General features: G+C 41.8%; 1 protein-coding gene across 8 annotated transcripts in view; it reads right to left on the reverse strand.

Moving 5' to 3' along the window:
* WDFY3 (WD repeat and FYVE domain containing 3) overlaps positions 1–21,823 on the reverse strand; it is a 285,583-nt gene that overhangs the window by 18,822 nt on the left and 244,938 nt on the right. For all 8 annotated transcript variants that reach the window (XM_055588993.1, XM_055588991.1, XM_055588987.1 and 5 more), the window contains 9 exons: positions 19,511–19,628; positions 18,041–18,147; positions 15,819–15,972; positions 10,382–10,473; positions 9,945–10,157; positions 7,313–7,460; positions 5,942–6,096; positions 4,839–4,997; positions 2,719–2,898 (listed from right to left, as the gene is read on the reverse strand). In XM_055588993.1, the coding sequence (XP_055444968.1) occupies positions 2,719–2,898; positions 4,839–4,997; positions 5,942–6,096; positions 7,313–7,460; positions 9,945–10,157; positions 10,382–10,473; positions 15,819–15,972; positions 18,041–18,147; positions 19,511–19,628 (1,326 nt within the window). The remainder of the gene's footprint in view (positions 1–2,718; positions 2,899–4,838; positions 4,998–5,941; positions 6,097–7,312; positions 7,461–9,944; positions 10,158–10,381; positions 10,474–15,818; positions 15,973–18,040; positions 18,148–19,510; positions 19,629–21,823) is intronic.

Below are 21,823 nucleotides of genomic sequence, written 5' to 3' on the forward strand. Positions count from 1 at the left end.
AAGTTGGCTTAAAACTCAACATTCAAAAAACTAGGATCATGGCATCCAGTCCCATCACTTCATGGCCAACAGATGGGGAAACAATGGAAACAGTGACAGACTTTACTTTTTTGGGCTCCAAAATCACTGCAGATGGTGAATGCAGCCATGAAATGAAAAGATGCTTGCTCCTTGGAAAAAAAGCAATGGCCAACCTAGACAGCATATTAAAAAGCAGAGACATTAACTTTGCTGACAAAGGTCTATCTAGTCAAAGCTATGGTTCTTCCAGTAGTCATGTATGGATAAGAGAGTTGGACTATAAAGAAAGCCGAGTGCCAAAGAATTGATGCTTCTGAACTGTGGTGTTAGAGAAGACTCTTGAAAGTCCTTGGACTGCAAGGAGATCCAACCAGTCCATCCTAAAAGAAATCAGTCCTGAATATTCATTGGAAGGACTGATGCTGAAGCTCCAATACTTCAGCCACCTTATGTGAACAGCTGACTCAATAGAAAAGACCCTGATGCTGGGAAATGATTGTGTGTGGGAGGAGAAGGGGATGACAGAGGACGAGATGGTTGGATGGCATCCCCGACTCAACGGACATGAGTTTGAGCAGGCTCTGGGAGATAGTGAAGGACAGGGAGGCCTGGCGTGCTGCAGTCCATGGAGTTGCAAAGAGTTGGGCATGATTGAGCAACTGAACAACAGCAACATCAAGAACAGAGGAAAGCCAGAAACGAAACAGCAGGACCCATGCAAGAGAGAAGGTAAGGGAAGGCAGGCGTGACCCAGTGCTTTTCCAAACCACTGTCTATGCTGGTCTTGCTACTGTTCCTTCCCCTTCTCCCCCAGTTTACCAAGGTGGCAAGAACCAAACAAAAACCATAGTGAGCAAAGCACTGCTGTGTCTACCTCTGGATCAGCCCCTGAACCACCTCTGATGACAAGTGTCAGCAACTGAGTTTTAATTAATGGGTTCAGTCTCTGTAGGAGATGGGAGGCTGCCACCCCATGATGTACTATGCAAGACATTCTGCAATTACTCCAGGGCGCCTCGATTAGAGTGCGTCTGAGCAAACCCTGTGGTTAGGCAGGTTGAGAGTAAGGAGAATTAAAGGGCAGCTGCAAGGCAGCTTACGCCCAAAGTGTAGACTGCAGTAAGGCAGACTTGATGATGGCTATAAAACTGTAACAGAAATAGAAATCTTCTCATGAGTGATGGAAATGACAAATGAATCTTCAAAGGGAAAAATCTAACTTGTCCGTAGTGTCCGCAGCAACTACTGCAATCTAGTGAGTGTATGCTGGCCCCATTGACAACTAGAAATAAAATCCTCAGCACTGAAGAACAATCATAAAACAAAGTGCTTGAAATCGTGCAATTATGCATTTGACTCAGAGCAACACAGTGAAGATGAGAGTGGTTCTGCTGCACTGACATGTCCATAAACCTCCTCTTAGATGCCTTTGCAGGAGCAACCGAAGGTACTGTTTTAAAAAAGCATTTTAGGCCTTTCAAATATATATGAAAACAAATTTGACTCTCTTATCCCCACACGCTCCCCACTCATTCCTGACTGTGATTACTCGTATTATTATGAGACAATCTAAGTGACATTAACTGGCCTTCCCTGGTGGCTCAGTGGTAAAGAATCCACCTGCCAATGCAGGAGATGCAGGTTCGATCCCTGGCCCTGGGTCGGGAAGATCCCCTGGAGGAGGGCATGGCAACCCACTCCAGTATTCTTGCCTGGAGAATCCCCATGGACAGAGGAGCCTGGCGGCCTACAGTGCATGGGGTCACAAGAGAGTCAGACAAGACTTAGCAAGTCCATGGCGCAACTGCAAGTGCCATTAAGTAGCAATGAGTACATTTCCTTTTCTTTTTTTTCTCTGAGTGACTGCAAGGTATTTGACTGAAAGCACAGTACTCAATATTCAGAATCTTCCGGTATAAATTAAAGATATGCCTCCTTTGAAAGGAAAGCTGCCCGTGGCTGATGGTGTGACGAGGCTAGGACCACTGTGTCACTAGCGCGATCCCCGGGGCTCACAGCGAGGGTGGGAGTGAACATTTACAGCTAGGAAGTGATGAGCCTGGGGGTTCTCATTAACGTGCACATGTGAAACCGACCTGCACATGTGAGAATTTGTGCCCTGGACACAGAGACCTCATTCTCTGTAAACCTACCCCGAATGTTCCCTGCTTCCCAACACCCAAACCAATGACTTTTCCCCCCTCCTTGCCCAGTCTGCATGGAGGCTCCTATGTCAGCACATTTATTTTGTTCTGTTTCACTGTATTTTTGAGGGCCATTTTTTTTTCATACCCTTGGAATCTGTTGTGAAAACCGTTTTACAACAATTTTTCTCTTGTTTGGGTACCCAAATATTACTCTCCTCACTTTATAAATACTTTGAACATATTTCATCAAACTTCAACAATTTTAACAAATCCCACAAATTCCTTGCTTTTAAAGAAGCGCATTCTAGACTGTTTTATTTTGAACCAAATCTTGCTCTTTGAAGTATTGCTGCAGTGATTGGATTGTAAGACAGAACTGTTTTCTGGGTTACAAACTTTAATATCCATTTGCTTTTGCAAACAACATCTAAACCAAGTGGCTTTTATAAGATGCATGTCCATCAACTTACAGAGTAGAGTTACTTTGTATTTATGCTGGCCAGAGCTACGTGTTCCTACACACAAACCAAGTGAGCAATTTACGACTTACGGTTAATTCATTGATACACAGAGCAGACACGGGAGCCCGGTGGCCTCGGAGCTGGGTTAGGAATGATAGCTTGTTCAGGTCCCAGATGATGCAGGTTCGGTCTCGGGACCCGCTGACGATGATGTGATAGGCTAACGACGCGGTGGCACAGGTGACCGTATCCGTGTGGCCAAGTAAGGCCTAAAAGGGGAACAGATGAGACCAGGCTGATCACGGTGGCCATGTTCCTTACTGGACTCCAAAGAGCTGGGTGCGCTGCGAACCGAGAGGCTAGCGGGGAGCGCCTTGCGCAGCAGCGTCTGGAAGGCCCTCATTCTTCTCTCGCCACTGTCCCTGCTTCCCCCACCAGGGGTAAGAGAGAAGTGTGGAGGACTTGGGAGACACCACTCTCCATTAATATCCTACTTCTCTCCTGGCCTCAGCCCAGGATCTCAGAAGGAAGGGAGAGTCGCAATTGCAACCCAGCCGGGGTTTTCTCACACTTCCCGTCTCCACACGGAGATGTATCGATCATAGTCCCCAAATTCAGAATTTAAACTCTGAATCTATTCTTTTCTGCTGTTGATTCTCTAAGTCCATTCTACAGAACTACAATAGGATGTGTTTTTTAAAAATGTAAGTGTGTGGTTGTAACACATGGTCCCAGGAAGATACAGGGAAAATGCAGCTCTGACGTGTCTGGTGAGCACCTGTTAGGAGCTGGACACACCTGGGTGTCTCCTGCACCTGAGAGGGACCTGTTCTCAAACCAGAATAAACACGTTTCTCTTTTGCTGGGATATGAAGAGAAACAGGATCCAGGGAAATGGTAGTGCAGGAAAACAAACATATTGAAGGAAAAGATTCAGATGACTGTTAGGAATTTCTAAGTATTTAGTATTTATCAAATTTTGGTGACGCACACACCCTTACTATGTACTTGGCAAACCCAGAAGGCTGTTCGAAGTGAGAAGTACTTGGCACTGAGGGGCTAAGAGGCACGCTAGCTAGCTTTGAAGCCCATTTTCTAAATTGAAAATATCGTAAGCAGGAGCGTTTGGACCAGCCAACTGCATTGAGAGCCTTGCACCTGCTCATGTGGAGACTGTGTCTGACAAGGACTCACCTTTAGACCCAGCAACCACTGAAGTTTCTGGACAATAGAGATGGTCACTGCAGTAAGCAAGAGGAGCTCAATTCTTTCTATAGGTACTGAAAACAGCACTGTTTGTCTGAGGCTAGTTTTAAAATAGCTTTGGAATCACACAGAACTGAATTTATATCCTGGCTTTACCACAAGGTGTGACGTGGGCCTGTGTCTTAAGTTCCCTAAGCCATGGTTTTTCCAGGTGTTAATTAGCTCAGGCTGCTGATGATCTTGTAGAAATGTCAGGACTGCAGTTTTACATTTTTTAAACTCCCAGCACAGTGCCCTGAACATGGCAGGTGTTCAATAAATGGCACATATTATTGTTACACTACTTTTAAAATTTGTTATCACAGAAAACACCTAGATGTAAACTCCATTAAAAAGAAACTTACAGTAAATTCACTTATAAATCAAATATTAAAAAGGTGATGGCTTCATGATAAAAGAATTCTTGCTTTGATTAAACACTTATGATAGAGTCAGCTCATAACAAGTGATCAAAAATACTTGTTAATAAAATCACCAATGGTTTTTCTGAATACATTTCATGAATTTGCCATGTTTTCAAGAATATTATAAATGAAGAAACAGAAAAAACAAAAATCAACGACTTAATGGTATAGATGAGTGAAAAGCATCCAGAAAAGAAGTTATTATGAATCAATTGCAAATATAACTGGTTTGCAAGAATTTAACCTATATATAACTCTGAGAAACATTGACATTACTTAAATATATTAAAAAAAAACCCTATATCACCTAAAGATACCTTGCTTCAGATTTTAAAAAAGGATAGCTTGGATCATCTTCAGAAATAGTATCCTCTGATTTTTCATTTATATTTTTTAAGATCCATTTCTAGCAAAAGAACATACATTTTTTGGTCTTGTCCATTAATGTCTAAATTGCCTTGGAATTAAGGAAGTTTTTCAGTTTCTCTAGAGCATGAGCGAGTGCGGTGGAATAGGTCCACCATTTCACATTCTGTTACCTGTTTGAGAGTGAGAGTCTTAGCCTTTTCTTTCGAGGTACTCATCTCCCAAACACACACGACTGTGCTTGTTCCACCCGTGATGACCAGCTTGGGGTTGGGGCAGATCGCACAGAGAATCTGGCCCCACTCCGACAAACATTCATAAACAGTCACTGCCTGTAAAATAGAAGAGATGTGAGACACACATGTCATCAAGCACTACAAGCTTCTGAGACACGACGAGCATACCAAATGAAAGTAACCTCTATTTGGGTCCCTCCTGGGCAAATACCTGTGTCCTGCAGATACCTGCTGGGCTGGTTCCCTAAAGCTCTACTCTGAACTACACCCTACAGCCTCCTAACTATAGTTGGTGTCGAAAATCATAAGAAGCAGCACTTTGTTCATATTGGGGGTCTCCAGTTTCTCCAGTCAGGGAAAAAGATGTTCAGATTGTGTGACTGAAAATGACGTTTAGGTTGTGTGATACTATGTGAGATGCAGGGAGTGATCTGGTGAAAGGATGCATCCACTGTAGCAGGTAGAAGGTAAAAGGAAACCATGAGTGCTGCTGTTCATGACAATGTGACTGAACAGAACTGTGTTACAGACACAGACTGTGTCCCTCATGCATTCAGGAGAGGACTGTCAAGGGGCAAATATGACTCCAAAGGATCACTTATGTATTGCCTCTCCAAGAGATGCTAATGGGACTCAAAATGGTAGCCACAACTGCTTCTTAGGGGAAGGGCGGCAGGTTTTCTGCCAGCCATTGAAGAGTACCGATATGGTAAGTGGGACAGTGACGCAAAAGGAGGCTCTTCTGGTTGGCAGAAATACTGAACACCTGGTTGGCTAGGGCCCCCTGGAGGAGTTCTTGGAGTAGAAGGCAAACTGCTAGCTCCTGGTACACAACCTTCCAGGAGAGTCTTTTCTGCAGGAAACGTGACTTGCCCACTAGCTCCTCTATCCTGACGGGATGCAGTGAAGCTCTCCCTTCCTCTGGCCTGGGAAAGAGCAGCTGAAAAGCCCTTGGACTGAGCTATCCCCACCCCCATGAGGCAGGATCTCCAGGCCACAGAAGAGCAGGATGACATAAGTGAGCAAGCAACAGTGCAAACCTTGTCTGACTCATAGGTCCCCAGCCTGCAGCTGAGGTCCGCGTAGCCCCAAGCGAAAGTCTTGTTCCAGGTTGGTGGGATAAGAACCTTATTCTGTTCTACCGCAAGAATGCCTTTGTCTGTACACACGATTTGTCCCACAGGCTCTTTGAGTTCTACAAAAAATAAATCAACATATTAGAACCAGTATAGGGAAAACTAACCTCCTTATCCCAGAGAGGAGGGTAGAGAGTGTTAGTTGTGTCCGACTCTTGTGACCCCATGGACTATAGCCCACCAGGCTCCTCTGTTCGTGGGATTCTCCAGGCAAGAATACTGGAGTGGGAAGCCATTTCCTCCTCCAGGGTTATCTTCCCAACCCAGGGACCAAACTGGCATCTCTTGCATCTCCTGCCTTGGTGGGCAGATTCTTCACCACTAAGGCCACCTGGGAAGCCTACAGGGGAGGGTAGGTAAAGGGATCTCAAATATTCATACAAATCAAGCATCTTGACACCCACATAAATACAAAATGACCTGAGAAGGAAGTAGGGTGTGGCTTTCGATGGAGTCTTCTGCAGACCCACTGGGCAGATGTCGACCTTGACTGGTGTCTCCAGCCTGCCTGGCTATGGACACTTGCTTGGGTTTGGCTCCCAGCCACCAGGCCCACCTTTTGATCCCGAGGACTGCCAGAGTGCTCTGGGATGCTCCCCAGAATGCCACACAGACCTCCAAATGACCTAGGCCTTCAGCCCCACCCAGCCCTAGACTTCCTGAAGGAAGGCCAAGACCCCAGCCAGTGCTCCAGAGCCATCTCTGGGCAGTGGCTGGAGCTGGCACAGGGCAGAGTCTGTGGAATGAGACAGGCGGCAGAGAGCTGGGCGCCCATCCAGACTTTGATGCTCCAGTTTTTGGATTTAAGTGACAACCTCAAGACTCTGCAAAACATTTTTTTTTTTTTTTTTCATTCAAAGGGGAAAAAAAATCTACTTGGAAAAGTAATTTAAAATAACTTACAATAACAGTAGATGAAAGAAGCTTTTAGTTGGCATGTTAAAAATACAAGTCTTCTTACTGCTATTTCTAAATTGGCAGAACATGTGTAAATGAAGATGGCAGAAGTTTTTCTGCAAGTTGAATTATAAGATTTGGTATACTAGTTTTCAGTACCCTAGCAGAGAGGAGAACCTGTTTCTTTCGGATGCAAAATCCAACAGGCAGAAAGAAGAGACGAGAAAAGGAAAAGGAGACTCTAACAAGTATTTGGTGGTTTTAGCACTGTATTACAAATGACACTGTTGCTGAGAAGCAAATTTGTTATTGCGTAACTAGGATTATTAAACAGTCTCACAGAATCATCCATCAGAAGCTCATTCCCTGTCATTTTACCTTTTACAGGTGTTAGTGAAGGCCTCAGGTTGTCCAGATGATGAAAAAAGATCTTGTCACTGGCAGACCCTGGCGGGACGGAGGCCCCCGCATTGTCTCCGTTGAGTCGACTCCTCACTCGCTTGGGTGGATGAGGTTTTTTAAATAACTGGTAAGACAGAAGACAACATGTTTTATAATGAAAGCTAACATTTATTAATCAGCCCTTTTATTTGCCAGATATTTTGTTGCTATTTCACTTAAGCTTCACAACAGCCATTAGGTATCACATTATCACATTTTATACTTGACGAAAGAGATTTAAAGAGGCTCAGAAGGTTGCCATCTGAGATCTCATACCTCAGTAAGTGGGGACAAGACTCTGATACTAAAGTTTGGGTTACCATCAAGCTCTATGCTACACTGATTTCATGATAATTTTTCAAAAGTAAATTAATCTCTTCAAATAACAGTCAGTTGAAAATTATTTTTCAGTGATGTTTAAAAATGAACCCATCCTTTACAGACCGATACCGTCTGGGCAATGGAGAGCAGGCAGCCATTCTAACTGGGTTACATCTGGTGCCAACATGGGCTTTATGGATGTGACATCATTCCTATCTCATTTAGGTGCTACTAATTTGCTCAGTATGAATACGGTTGCCTTCTTTTTACTTTGTGATGATGTAAAAGAAAAAAAGATCTTTGTCATTTCTGTTTAGTATTTCTAAGGGATTGAAAAGTATTAATGTACATTTAAAATGACTGCTTTTCAAATACTGTACATTTTCTAAATAGGCAGAGTCATTCCTGTTTGAAAACTGATATTTGAGGAAGATATTTGGAAAATCTTAAGATGAAATGAGATTTAGGATGACCACAACACCATCACAGTCTATTTATTTGACATTTTGAGTTTCCAGGAGAAAAAAACAGGAAAAAATATGTTTATAAAGATACACATCTGAGGCTCCCAAAGCTTTAAAGATATAATTCCCATTTTATCTACATACATGGCATAGGATCAGAGTTCATTTCTTTCTTTTTTTTCCAGTGATTCCAGGTTTAATCAAGGGTGGGGAAGGTGCTGCATGGCTGCTTAGAGAGGCCCCATAGCAGCCAGCAGCCTGGGCCCCACGCGGAGCATCTCCTTTTTATTCTTCAGAGACTAGACTCCGAAGCTGTATTAAAATACCACATACTTTCAAATATGTTCATGAATGAACCCTTACTGAAGACCTTTATGAGGTACCTGAGAATAAAGCAGGCCAGGCAAGCATATATAAGGATAAATTAACATGAGGATGACAAAGCTTAGCTATTTTGAGGGACGGTTACACTTGGAAGTACTCTCCATTAGTTCCTGGAATGTCCTAGAAATATGTTAGTATCCAAACCCTATCTCCCAGACTATCTGCCTCTTAAACTCAAAAGTGGGGCAAAAATCCTGCAACAGTGCATGTGTGTTCAGAATATCTGTTTCCCAGAAGGTTATGAAAAATGGTTCCTGCACATGTAACCCTCAAAGAAGGGAAAGGCTTAACTAAGGCTCTTCTAGTGTGATTCCAGCTCATCAACAAATGTTTCCCTTTAGAAGTAAACCTGGTTCCTGCACTGGGGGTCAGACTGCACTGTGAGTGCTGGAGTCGCAGGCTGTCCACTGTCCATCGTGGCTTTCCCATAAACAAAGACTTGTCATTGTTCTGTGTTCCCAGCTGTCAACTGTGGAAACCTCAGAGTCAGTTAACCTACAAAAGGGAGTCCAGGAGAGATCTTGAACAGAGAAGGACAGCCAGGGTCAAAATGCAGAGGCCAGGGCACTTGGGGGAAAGGCGGTGGTCTCAACAGCCAGCAACGCGAGGCTTCTCCACCGTGTTGTGGTTTCTTCTGGCACACCTTGCCCTCCTCGTGGGCCCGGAACAATGGGGATAAAGGATGAGATGAATTCCCTTAGTGACTCAAAAGGAGGCTCTTCTGGTTTGCAGAAACACTGAATACCTGGTTGGCTAGGGCTTCCTGGAGGAATTCTTTGAGTGCAAGGCAAAGTGCTAGCCTCTGGTACACAACCTTCCGAGAGGCTTTTCCACAGGAAACATGACTTGCCCACTAGCTCCTCTATCCTGATCAGATGTGGTGAAGCTCTCCCTTCCTCTGGGTTGTAGAGGAGCAGCTGAGAAGCCAGTTTCCTGCCGAATCTCGTGTGGGGACAAGAAAGCATGCCCTGCCACTAGTCTGTCAAGGAAAATCCTCTTTGACTAACACAATTTCTATTTATCTGGACTGTAAAAGGGAGGAAATGTAATACTCTAGGGACCCACTGCAACTACTGGGCAATATTCACGGTTCTTAATTAAAAACTTGGTCCAAAGTTAATTACTATATGGTCATCTACCATCCATAGATACATTATTCAGTCGCTAAGTTATGTGTGACTCTTCCATGGACTAGGTCCGTGGGATTCTCCAGGCAAGAATACTGGAGGGGCTGCCATTTTCTTCTCCAGGGGATCTTCCCGACCCGGGGATGGAACCTGCGTCTCCTGCATTGGCAGGCAGATTCTTTACCACCGAGTCACTGGGGAAGCCCACAGACATAAGACAGAGCTTAAAAAATGTAATAGAAAATATCAACGATAAGGAAAAAACAGCCGTACCTGTTTAGGGATCTGCCCAAAGTTATTAATGAACCCTATGGTGGCTGTTTCCTTGAGGGGGTCATTTATGTTGTAGATATCCACTTGACCCTCATAGAAAAGGTGATGGAAGACGTTTACAGCTTCTACTGCGGCAGGACCTTGCTGCTTATAGCCGAAGATTAAGTCGATCCACTCATGCAGATGGGCACTCACGTAGTCACATTCCAGAGCCTGTAATTTCAAAACACAGGTTCAGTCACTGGCTGACTTGTATTACTAACTTGGAAAGTAAAAGAAGTGACCACTGGCCAACTGGAACTAAAATAACTAAAAATCATCCAAATAACATTAGTAACTTAAACATGTGGGGAACACATCGCTCAGGGTCCTCCCTTTGTTCTGTGGTCAGTGACCCAGTGAAACCTCAGTTCCAGTGCAAAGTGCACTCCCATTACCTCGCGGTGCACCCGGATGAATTCTCGTGGGTCCCCTTTTGCCCAGGGTGGAAGGATAACATCTCCAAGTTTGGTGCCGTTTTGTTTACAGCCTGTGAAATTAGATACATTAACAAGAAAGTAAAAGAGTGAGATAAATAGTAACATCCTATGAAAGTAACAGACAAATAGTGGGTTAGATTCATTACCAGAACTATACAGTTTTATCACCAGAAAGGACCGGCAGAGATCATCTACTCTGGTATTTCCCCAAACTTCCTCCTTAGAGAGATTTACTGAGCATTCACAAAACTGTGGGGCTCCCACAGTCAAAGGGCTTCAGGAAATGCTGAACTATGCAAGGTTAAACATGTTTCTTTTCTGCAAGGCTCCTCCCAGGTACTGCTCTTCTCTAGGAAGGGTATTAGATACAACATTTCTGACATTTAATTGACCACAGGACTCCTTCATGAAGCATTTTATGGGGTTACTGTTTTGAGTTTGGAAGAAACTGCCCAAACCAACACAAGCCCCTTAAGACTGCTCATCTGCAAGACCATTAACAATTTCTCTGAAGCATTCATGTAGGCTTTTCCAGAATGCTTAAAGCTTGGTGAGTCAACAGCAGTGGCCAAGCACTCAAACTCTTTTCTGGATGTTTTGACAAAATTCTGCATTCACATGGACAAGGTTGCTGAAAGAATACCTAACTCCTCAAGCCAATTTTAGTCTGAATTCTATTTTGGCCTAAGAGGACATAAAAGTATGAGTCATCCAGAAATATTTGCAATACATGTGGTTTCTCATACTTCTGATTCTTAAATTCTTGAGAGAACGCTGTAGAACCCACATGTATTTTGCTGTAAGGATTCTCACTAAAAAAATAAAAGTAAAATCTGAAACAATGTAACTCTTTGGTGACTGTTGTATCATTTAACAGAAAAAACACTTGGAAAGACTATAGGACCACCTGGAAGAAAAAAAAAATCAAGTTATGATAATTAATAACCATGTCATATTTATTCCACATGAACTGTTATTTTAAGTCACAGCCAGATAATCCCTAAAACAGTAAAGGATGCATTTACTATGAGATCTACTGAAAACAAAACTGGACTGGCATCTGAGGAAGTGGGTTCTGTTTCTTCTTTCAAAAAGGTAACTGGAGATTACAGAGCTTTCCTAGGCACAGATCAGATAATCACGGTAAACAATGACCCTGTAAGTGATGACGTGGACTCCCTAGCTTCATGCAGTTGGTTAAACAGCTGATTTATAAATTTTCATAGAGAACTGTTCAAGTTTCAGGACACAGAAGGCAGGTTCCAAGTAAGGGCCAGTAAAAACCTTTCCTTTCATCATTGAGGCTTGATGGCTTCTTTACAATGTGATACAAGTAAGAGACTAAAAATCCATTTTATTGTTTAAAGGAATGTTTTGATTTAGTTGGAAAAATTTTCATGTAACTTAAAAAAAAATAAAACAATCAAGTTATTACAGCCCCTCTCCCCTCTTTCACACCCTTTCCCCACCCTCTCTGAAATGTCCTCTAAGCCTAATAAGAAGTAAGAAATAACTTTTTTGATAGGAAGAATAATCCCCTAACTACCTGAGATAGAATCTACTTTTCCCAATTTTGCTCATAATCCCTAAATACTGTGTGATATAATGTTATTTTATCAGTGCTATCTGCAATTTTAAAATGTCATTTAAAGGGGGCAGTCTGTTGAAAATTCTTGGTCTAATTCTGCTACTCTGTAGTTTCCCTCCATGTTTATCCAAGGGTACAAGGATAAGACCAGGAAATGAACCTAGGTGCTCCAGAGCCAGGGAAAAAACCCCAAGTGTTCCTTCTTTTGTATCATTAGCTATCTTTTCTGGATGGAGAGACAAACGGTTTTGTTTGACTTTCTTTATATTGAGGTACAGTTCACATAACATAAAGTTAACGATTTTAGAGTGAACAATTCAGTGGCATTTCATATGTTCACACTATTGTACAACTATATCTCGTACATTTTGACCACCCCAGAAAGAAATCTTAAATGTCAACAGTTGCTCCCCATTCCTCCCACCCACCCCCTATCCCCTGCCCCAGGCCCTGGAAATCACCAATCTGTGTCCTGTCTATCTGTCTGTACCTGTTCTGGACATTCCATATAAGTGGAATCATTATGTGACTTTCTGCCTCTAGCTTCTTTTACTTGGTGTAATTTTTTGAGGTTCGTCTATGTTGCTGTATTTATCATTACCCCGTATCTTATAATGCCTGAGTGATACTCCATTATATGTACATGTATCCATTATATGTATATGTATATGCACAATTTGTTTATCCATTCATGTATATGTGGGCTGTTTCTACCATCTGGCTACTGTCAATAAAGCTGTGATGAATGTGCATGCACAGGTCTTTAAGTCTTTTTTCAGTTCCTCTGGACAGTTCTTGCGTGGAACTGCTTGGTCATATGGCAATTCAATGTTTCACTTTTTGAGGAACTACAAAACTGCTTCCCACAGTGCTGAACCATTTTAACATTCACGCCAGCAACACATGAATGTTCTACTTTCTCCACATCTTCCTCAGCTCTTGTCATTTTCTGTTTGTGTGTCTTGCTTTTTCCATTATAGTCATCCTAGTGAATGAAAAGTATTACCTTATTGTGCTTTTGATTTGCATTTACCTAATGAATAATGACGCTGAGCATCTTTTCATATGCTTATTGGCCATTTGTATAACTTCTTTGGAGAAATGTCTATTCAGGTCCTTCACCCCTTTAATTGGGTCACTTATCTTATTGCTGTTGAGTTGTAGGAGTTCTTTATATTCTGAATACTAGATCCTTAAAAGATATATATCATTTGAAAATATTTTCTGGCATTCTGTATGTCTTCTTTTCACTTTCTTCATAATGCCCTTGTATGCAGAAGTTTTAAATTCTGATAAAGTTCAATTTCCCTTTTTTTGTTGCTTTTGCTTATGTTTATCTAAATCCAAGATTATGAGGATTTATCCCTAAGTTTTAAGAGCTTTAGCTCTTACTTGCAAATAGCATTGTTGTTAAAGTGTGTGATTTCAAGGAAGGAAGGGGATATGTTATGAAGGTGAGCGTGACAATTATACATGACCTTTCTTTCATTTACTTATTTAAAAGTGGATGATTTGGTTGCGTCTGTAAGTAGTCTGGTTAGAACATTCCTGCAACACAGATTATTATAACGGACTATTTCTGGAATATGTTTTTGCACTGTTGCATATTTGTCTCTTTGAAAGTGGTGTTCCTAGGGAAGAGAGTAGCATTCTCCAAAGGTGAATTATAAGTAAACCTAATAAAACCCTAATGTGCATTCATATGCAAATGCTGGGTTCACATTTGTTGTTTTTCCCTATTCACCATCTACTCTTCCTTTGGGGAACTGCCATTCCTCCCAACTCTAAGTGCTAGAACTTGGTGTCTTTAGCTGCTCAAGGTTGAGTCCCAGGTCCAATCAGAGGTATCAATACTAAGACTCAGTTTTAGGACTTTTGCTGGGGCTACTGAGAGAGTCTTATTATCTTTCCTATTGCATCTGGAGCTACAATTTCACAAGGTTTGAGCTGCTGAATGGGTGATTAAATAAATAAAAATTATAATACTCAATAAAATAAAATCATTCAAATATATTAGATGTGAAGGTGTTGGAGAAGACTCTTGAGAGTCCCTTGGACTACAAGGAGATCCAACCAGTCCATCCTAAAGAAAATCAGTCCTGAGTGTTCATTGGAAGGACTGATGTTGAAGCTGAAACTTCAATACTTTCGCCACCTGATGCGAAGAGCTGACTCATTTTAAAAGACCCTGATGCTGGGAAAGATTAAGGGTGGGAGGAGAAGGGGACGACAGAGGAATGAGATGGCTGGATGGCATCACCAACTCAATGGACATGGGTTTGGGTAAACTCCAGGAGCTGGTGATGGATAGGGAGGCCTGGAATGTTGCAGTCCATGGAGTCGCAAAGAGTTGGACATGACTGAACTGAACTGAACTGATTCTCTGAATTACCTAACAAATTTTATGAGATAGTATAGTAATGGTTTATATGTGGAAGTCTTAAACACAGTATGATACAGGGCATGAAAAGAATATGAAAACAGAACAATATCTGGCATGAATACTCTAAGTACAACAATGAAATTTTGATATGTTGTAAAAATAAATATTCAAAACACAGATTAGCAAACTGTGTTCCAAGAAACTATAACCAAAGTCAAATCTACTTCCTGTAGCTGCTGGATAATACAAAGAGAGCAAAGTACCAAGGAAATTTCTCTCCCTTTTAGAAATGTTGATTTGGTTCTGTTTTTTTAGTACCCTAACGGGATGAAAAAAGGGGTTTACTTAGAGTTATTCAGCAATTCTAATTTTAAAACTTATCAGCATGTAAGCTGAGACAATAAGGAAAGATTTAAACTCTATGTGAAAAATGTGGATATGCCACTCTTGGCTGTTAGCTTCAATCATATTAATTTTCAAATAAAATTTCACCTCACTTTCATTTTCAATGAAATAATGATATTCTGACCATTAGATGTAATCTCTATTAATTTTTTCATTTTCCCAAGACTCTGGATTGAAACAGCTATTTGGGGGCACAAATCTATTTTTCTTTGTTATATTTAGTCTCATATACCCAATAACCCAGTTGACTATACCATGAGGAAATAGTAACTGAGGAGGACCCTGCAGGGCCTTTCTAAGAACAACCCGTCCACCCCAACCCTGTGCGTTCCCCCTCCTTTGTTTGTAGAAAAGCCTTAGTCTCCCAGGCCTCCCCAGAGTTCCAAAGAGCAAATGTAACCAGAGAAGACAGAAACTGCAGAAACAAAGGAAAACAGCCAAGCAGCACAAAATAACAGTTTAGCCTAAAATAAAGTCAAGGACTTTTAGTTTCTCAAGGGCTATAAACCTGAGCCATATCCTTGAGTTGTTCTGCAGATATTAAAACCCCCACCAGGTGGAGGAAGTTAACTGCATGCTGACCACAAGTTCATAGACCCCAGACCAGTCGGAACCAGAAGTTGATGACCAAGATTCCTGAAATACCACTTTGTTACCGCATCATCAACCAATCACAGAACTGAGCACAAGCTGATCACAAAGCCTGTGACCCTCTCCCTTACATGGACTCTTTAAAACTCTCCTCTGAAAGCTGTCACTGGGGGTGGTTCAGGCCTTTTGAGCATGAACTGCCCATTCTTCTTGCTTGGCCCTGCAATAAACACTGTTCCATCCCTTCACCACAACCCAGCGTCAACAGACCGATTGGGTTTGCTGTGTTTCAGGTGGGTGGACCCAAGGTTGGTCTGGTAACAAAAGCTTTCTTTGTCAGTGTCTGCTACAGACTTCTCAGAAAAGTGACATTTCTGTTGGTCTTTTCCTGGACACCGTTCCTAAGACGGTGCCATGGTGCTACATACCAAGGTCAAAGTTGTTGGAATTGAACAGGAACTCTGGTAAGTAAAAAAACTCCGGGATGAGTTCCTTCACATCCGCCATGTTGTGCTTCGATGCTGAGTACCAGGCCTCGCGCACGCTGTGAAACATCCGGTCAGCCAGGTCAAAGTGGCCTCCCTGTGGGCAGAACGAGAAGGCACCTCTGTGAGAGAACTGCTCCCACCTCAGCATCCACGCTCAAGGGCCTGGAAACCCCAAAGAAGTACATTTGGTGACAATTCAGTTTCCCATTCTCCTACATCAAATACACAAAATTTTAAATAATCACAAAAAAAAGAAGAATTCTTTTCAGGGTTCTCCTTACAAAGGGTCTCTTGCTTTGTATCAAAGTGATATCCAAGTACTACAATTTAAAAAGATTAGTTTTTAGAGAGAGGGCAAGACTATAAGGAAATAGTTCTCCCATTGTTTGATAATACTCTCCTTAAAAAAAAAAAAAAAAAAGAAAGGATTCATACTTGCAAAGCAGAACTAGAGACACAGACATAGAGAACAAATGTATGGACACCAAGAGGGGAAAAGAGGGGAGTAGGATGATTTGGGAGACTGGAATTGACATATACACAGTATTTATACTATGTATAGGGCTTCCCTGGTGGCTCACATAGTAAAGAATCGGCCCACAATGCGGGAGACCCACGTTGCATCCCTGGGTCAGGAAGATCCCCTGGAGAAGGGAATGGCAACCCACTCCAGTATTCTTGCCTGGAGAATTCCATGCACAGAGGAGCCTAGCGGGCTACAGTCCATGGGGTTGCAAAGAGTCAGGAACGACTGAGGGACTAACACATACTATGTATACCAATGAGAACCTACTGTATAGCACAGGGAACGCTACTTAATGGACTGTGGTGACCTGAATGGCGAGGAAGTCCCAAAAGGGAGGGGATATATGGCTGACTTATTTTGTTGTACAGTAGAAACTAACAACATTGTAAAGCAAGTATACTTCAATAAAAATTAATTAAAAAAAAACTTTAAAAAGCTGCTATTATTTAGCCATTTACAGTTGAAAATATTCAGGTTATATACGTATTTGACTAATTTCATAAAATAACATGACATTGTTATTCTTATACCCATGAGAATTAAGAGGAGAACTAGGAAGGTGATCAAAAAGTTATAAATCGATAAAACAAACTCAAATATAAAAGGAATTTCTTTTGCTTACACAGCCTCACAGATACACCACTGCCTTCCTTCAATCAAACTCCCGATGCTGTGTTTGAGTGAACATAGTGTGTTTGTCTTTACAATGAAGTTCACTGTGTGAAAATAAATGCCCAAGTCCGTACAATGGCCACCAAGGCCTACCGCCATCTGGCCCCTGCTAGCTCTCTGACCTCATCTCCTGTCGCTTTGCCCTGCAGTCACTCTGCTCCAGAAACTGGCTTCCTTGCTGTTCCTCAAATATCTCAGGGCCTGACTTAGGGCCCCTTACAGGCTGTTCTCCCAGCCTGGAGCACACTTTCTCCAGATACCCACACCAGTAACTCCCTTACTTCTTTCCAGCTCTGGTCAGATGTCTCCTTTCCGAGGTGACCTACAGTGACCAGTCTTTCTAAAAATGGCATCATGTCCTTCCCCACCTCACGTTCTTGTACTTCCTATCCCCTTTCTCTGACCTCTATTTTTCGCACAGCACGTATCATATACTAAAATATTTTACTAGATCATCATTATTACTATGTTTGTCTGTCTCTCTCAACCAAAATATATCAATTCCATCAGGCAGGATTACTGTCTTTATTCTCTGATGTCTTCTAAGCACCTAGAATAGTGTCTGGCATCCGTAAGTATTCACTAAATATTTGCTGAATAAATGAAAAGAGAATTTGGAGAAAAGCAATTATAATAGGGAAGATAGCAATTGAGCTACACGGACTTTTTAAAATGTCTGATGAATCAGTTAAGGCTGAATTCCATATATGTGGCTGGAAAGCAAATGCTACTTGCTTCCTTGACTAAAGGACCTTGGCGCTTGTTTAGTGTAAACAAATCCTAGCTTATTTATCAATTTTGTCCAGTGAAATTCCACAATCATTATGTTTTGACTGCTTTTGTGACTAAAACTTCACAGGGCTTCATGGCAGGAGATAAACAACATTACAGAAAATAGCAAAAACGATCTTAAATAGAAGGCGCGAACAACATGCAAAAATTCTAAACTTAAAGAGTTTTTTACCTGTAGCCTTAGGAATATCTGTGTGAAGGGCTCCATTCTGACAAGATATGAAGCCACAATCATGGCTGATGAATAGTGGGTCCCATAGTGGTAGGCTGGAGTTTCTCCTGGCCAAGAAAATAAAAGCATAATTGAAAAGGATGAATTGGGATATTGGGACTGGCATATATACACTACTGATACTATGTACAAAATAGATAACTAAAGAGAATCTACTGTATAGCACAGGGCACCCTACTCAGTGCTCCACAGTGACCTAAATGGAAGGAAATCCAAAAAAAGAGTGGATATATGTATACGTATAGCTGGAAGACGTTGCTGTACAGCAGAAACTATCAACACTGTAAAGCAACTATACGCCAATAAAAATTTAAAAAACAAGAAAAATGAGAGTAAAAAAGAAAACAAAAGAGTAACATAAAAATAAAATTAGTGTTAATCAATAGACTTGAAAATGCTAATGTACGTGATAACCGCGACACGAAGTACAGTCAGTTCTGGCAGTTGTAGAATAAAAACTTTATGATGACACTGAAACCCCTCATGTATGTATCTGGCAACTATCCATTTTACTGTAATTCTGTGACTTTCCCCCAGACTGAGCACATCCAGCAATTCATGTTTTGAGGCTAACTGTATAATAATATAAGTGGCTTACTAGCAAACTACCTTCAACTAAAGCAGGATACTGATGTATAGCAATTCTTTATTAGGTTCTGGCTTTGCAGTAGTATACATTTCTCCGAATCGATGTCTATGGGTATTATGCAATTTCTGTTACACATTCTCCTTGGCAGGGGGAAAAAAAAGGATTCCAAACAGGGAATATTATTAGGCTTATTTTTTTTTCCTCCTTTGTTTGTTTTGCCTATTTGAAGGGGTAATATGATAAACATTAAACAATAAATCATGAGTATGTAAATTGCATTATTTTAGAAGGGACTCAATTAGTATTTTTTTAATGCAAAAGGGTTGTAAAAAGTGCTCAACAAAATTAAAAGAACATATAATGGAAAACAATCTGAAAAAGAAAAAAATGTATGTATACATATACATATACACATACACATGCACACTGAATCGCTTTTTGTATACCTGAAACACTAAATTAACTATACTTCAAAAAAAAATATTAAAAGAGTCAATAAAGGAAAGCATAGTTCCTGGCCTAAATGCGATTAGGGATAAAGGCGTATTATGATGGGAAATTTCTACCCTAGACAAAGCAGAAAGTTTTCTGCCAATACTTGACAAGCTACCCAAAAAACGCCTTCCAAGCATGGCCATCAGTTAGCACGCAAAACCTGATTTTTCTACTTTGATAGCTGCGTGTATGCTTGCATATGTAACAGACACAGACGTAATCATATACAAGCAGCCTGGGGAAAGATGGAAGGGCGTCAGACCACTAAATAATGGCTTACTTTTGAAATGTGGGTACCAAGTCCCGTGACAGGGAAAGTTACTTACCATTAGGATCTTCCCAGTCTTTATATCGCTTCTTATACTGAGCTAATCGTTCATCTGTCTGTGCTCCCATTGGCTTGGCCAGGTTTCTAAATGTCTTGGGATTAGTAAGATCGACCTCCTAAAATACAAAATGAAACCCAATTCGAAAATTACTATCCACCCTCTATTTTCACCACTGTAGACAGAATGGCTATAGCCACAATGCTTTGTCAATGGGCTAGTATCTATGGGGTCACACCAGCAGAGCTGGACTCCAAGATAATGCCTTGCATCTACTGGTTATCCATATTTTACAGAGAGGCACATGGCAGTTCAACTGGTTCAGTATGAAGATGTCTGTTTTGGAAATTTATTTTGCACAGGAGAAGGCACTCGGAACCCAGGTTTGGTGATAAGGAATAAGAGGGAAAACCCTTCCCAGTCTTAACAAGGGAGCGGCAGGAGACTGTGGACACAAAAGCTCCATTTCCTTTTTACCCTCCGTCACCCACCAAACCGGAGGATCCAATCTCCCTTCTATTCTCTCCCCCTCCTCCCCTCTTTCACCCCAGCTTCACTTCTGAGCATTTTTTTCCTAGAGGTGAAAGCGAAGTGAAATAAACTAGAGCACTCACTAACTTGGTCACCTCCAAAAGACAACATCATACCAGGCCGTGATTCCCGAATGAGGTGGATTCCTCCAGTCTACCAGAGATCATTTTAAAGGCTCATCCTTAGGTGACTTAATTCATATATTTAAAAGGAAACCAAAATTTACCTCCTAAGCGTATTAAAAGCAGACATTTGAACTATGTACCCATGGGATACCTAATTTGTGTTCTTTTTATTTAAAACTCAACATTCAAAAAACTATGATCATGGCATCTGGTCCCATCACTTCAAGGCACAGATGGGGAACAAGTGAACAGAGTGACAGATTTTATTTTCTTGGGCTCCAAAATCACTGTGGATGGTGACTGTAGGCCATAAAATTAAAAGACACTTACTCCTTGGAAGGAATGCTATGATAAAACTAGACAGCATATGAAAAAGCAAAGACATCACTTTGCTGACAACGATTTGTCTAGTCAAAGTTATGGTTTTTTCCAGTATTCATGTACAGATATGAGAGATAGACCATAAAGAAGGCTGCATGCTAAGTCGCTTCAGTTGTGTCCGACTGTTTGTGACCCAGTGGACTATAGCCCACCAGGCTCCTCTGTCCATGGGATTCTCCACGCAAGAATACTGGAGTAGGTTGCCATTTCCCTCTTCAATAAAGAAGGCTGAGTGCCAACGAATTGATGCCTTCAAACTGTGGTGCTGCAGAAGACTCTTGAGAATCCCCTGAACATCAAGGAGATCAAACCAGTTAATCTTAAAGGAAATCAACCCTGAATATTCATTGGAAGGACTGATGCTGAAGCTTCAATACTCTGGCCACCTGATACAAAGAGTCAACTCACTGGAAAAGACACTGATGCTGGGAAGGACTGAAGGCAAAAGGAGAAGGGAATGGCAGAGGATGAGATAGTTAGCATCACTGACTCAATGGACGTGAGTTTGAGCAAACTCTGGGAGATGGTAAAGGAGAGGGAAGACTGGAATGCTGCAGTCCATGAGGCCACAAAGAATCAGACATGACTCAGCGACTGAATAACAACATGGCCCCCCAATTTTGCCAACTTGTATTTTAAAAGTCTTGGACAGGAGAAACTGATCCACACTTACGAAAATAACTCGTTAGTATTTGTCCTCTGAAATTCTATATGCAAAACACCTCATTTGCAGTTTGATTATTTCAACAAAGATGAGTAAAGCACATATAAGTACCAGGCCTTGCTCTAGAGATTGGGCCCTAAGAGTTACCTAAGTTGGTCTTTGAGTTCAACATCCTCACAGCTAAGTAAGGTCAGACAAAAACCATGCTTACAACATGTAAAAGAAAGCAGCACAATACAGCTTAAAGGTGGTGTGGGAACAGAGGAAAAAGAAGAAGAGAGAAAGGACAGAAGGTCCCCTGGAGGTGTGAGTGAATATGTCCTGCTGGATGAAATACAGCTAGCCAGAGGAACCTGGCAGCGGGAGGTAAGGTGGGCACAGCCGTGGGGAGAAGTCCAGGCGGGGAGGGCAGCACGGGCAGAGTGGCTGAAAGAGAACGGGGTGGTCGCAGACAGCAGTCCTGGGAGTGCAGGAGGGGTACCTAACTAGCAGCTACTCTGCAAAGGGTACTGTACTGACATTTTAAAATTCTCTCCAGGGGCTTCCCTGGTGGCTCAGTGGTAAAGAATCTGCCTGCCAATACAGGAGACATGGGTTCAATCTCTGCTCTGG

Source organism: Bubalus kerabau, chromosome 7 (genome assembly GCF_029407905.1).
Source record: "Bubalus kerabau isolate K-KA32 ecotype Philippines breed swamp buffalo chromosome 7, PCC_UOA_SB_1v2, whole genome shotgun sequence".
Lineage (NCBI taxonomy): Eukaryota > Metazoa > Chordata > Mammalia > Artiodactyla > Bovidae > Bubalus > Bubalus kerabau.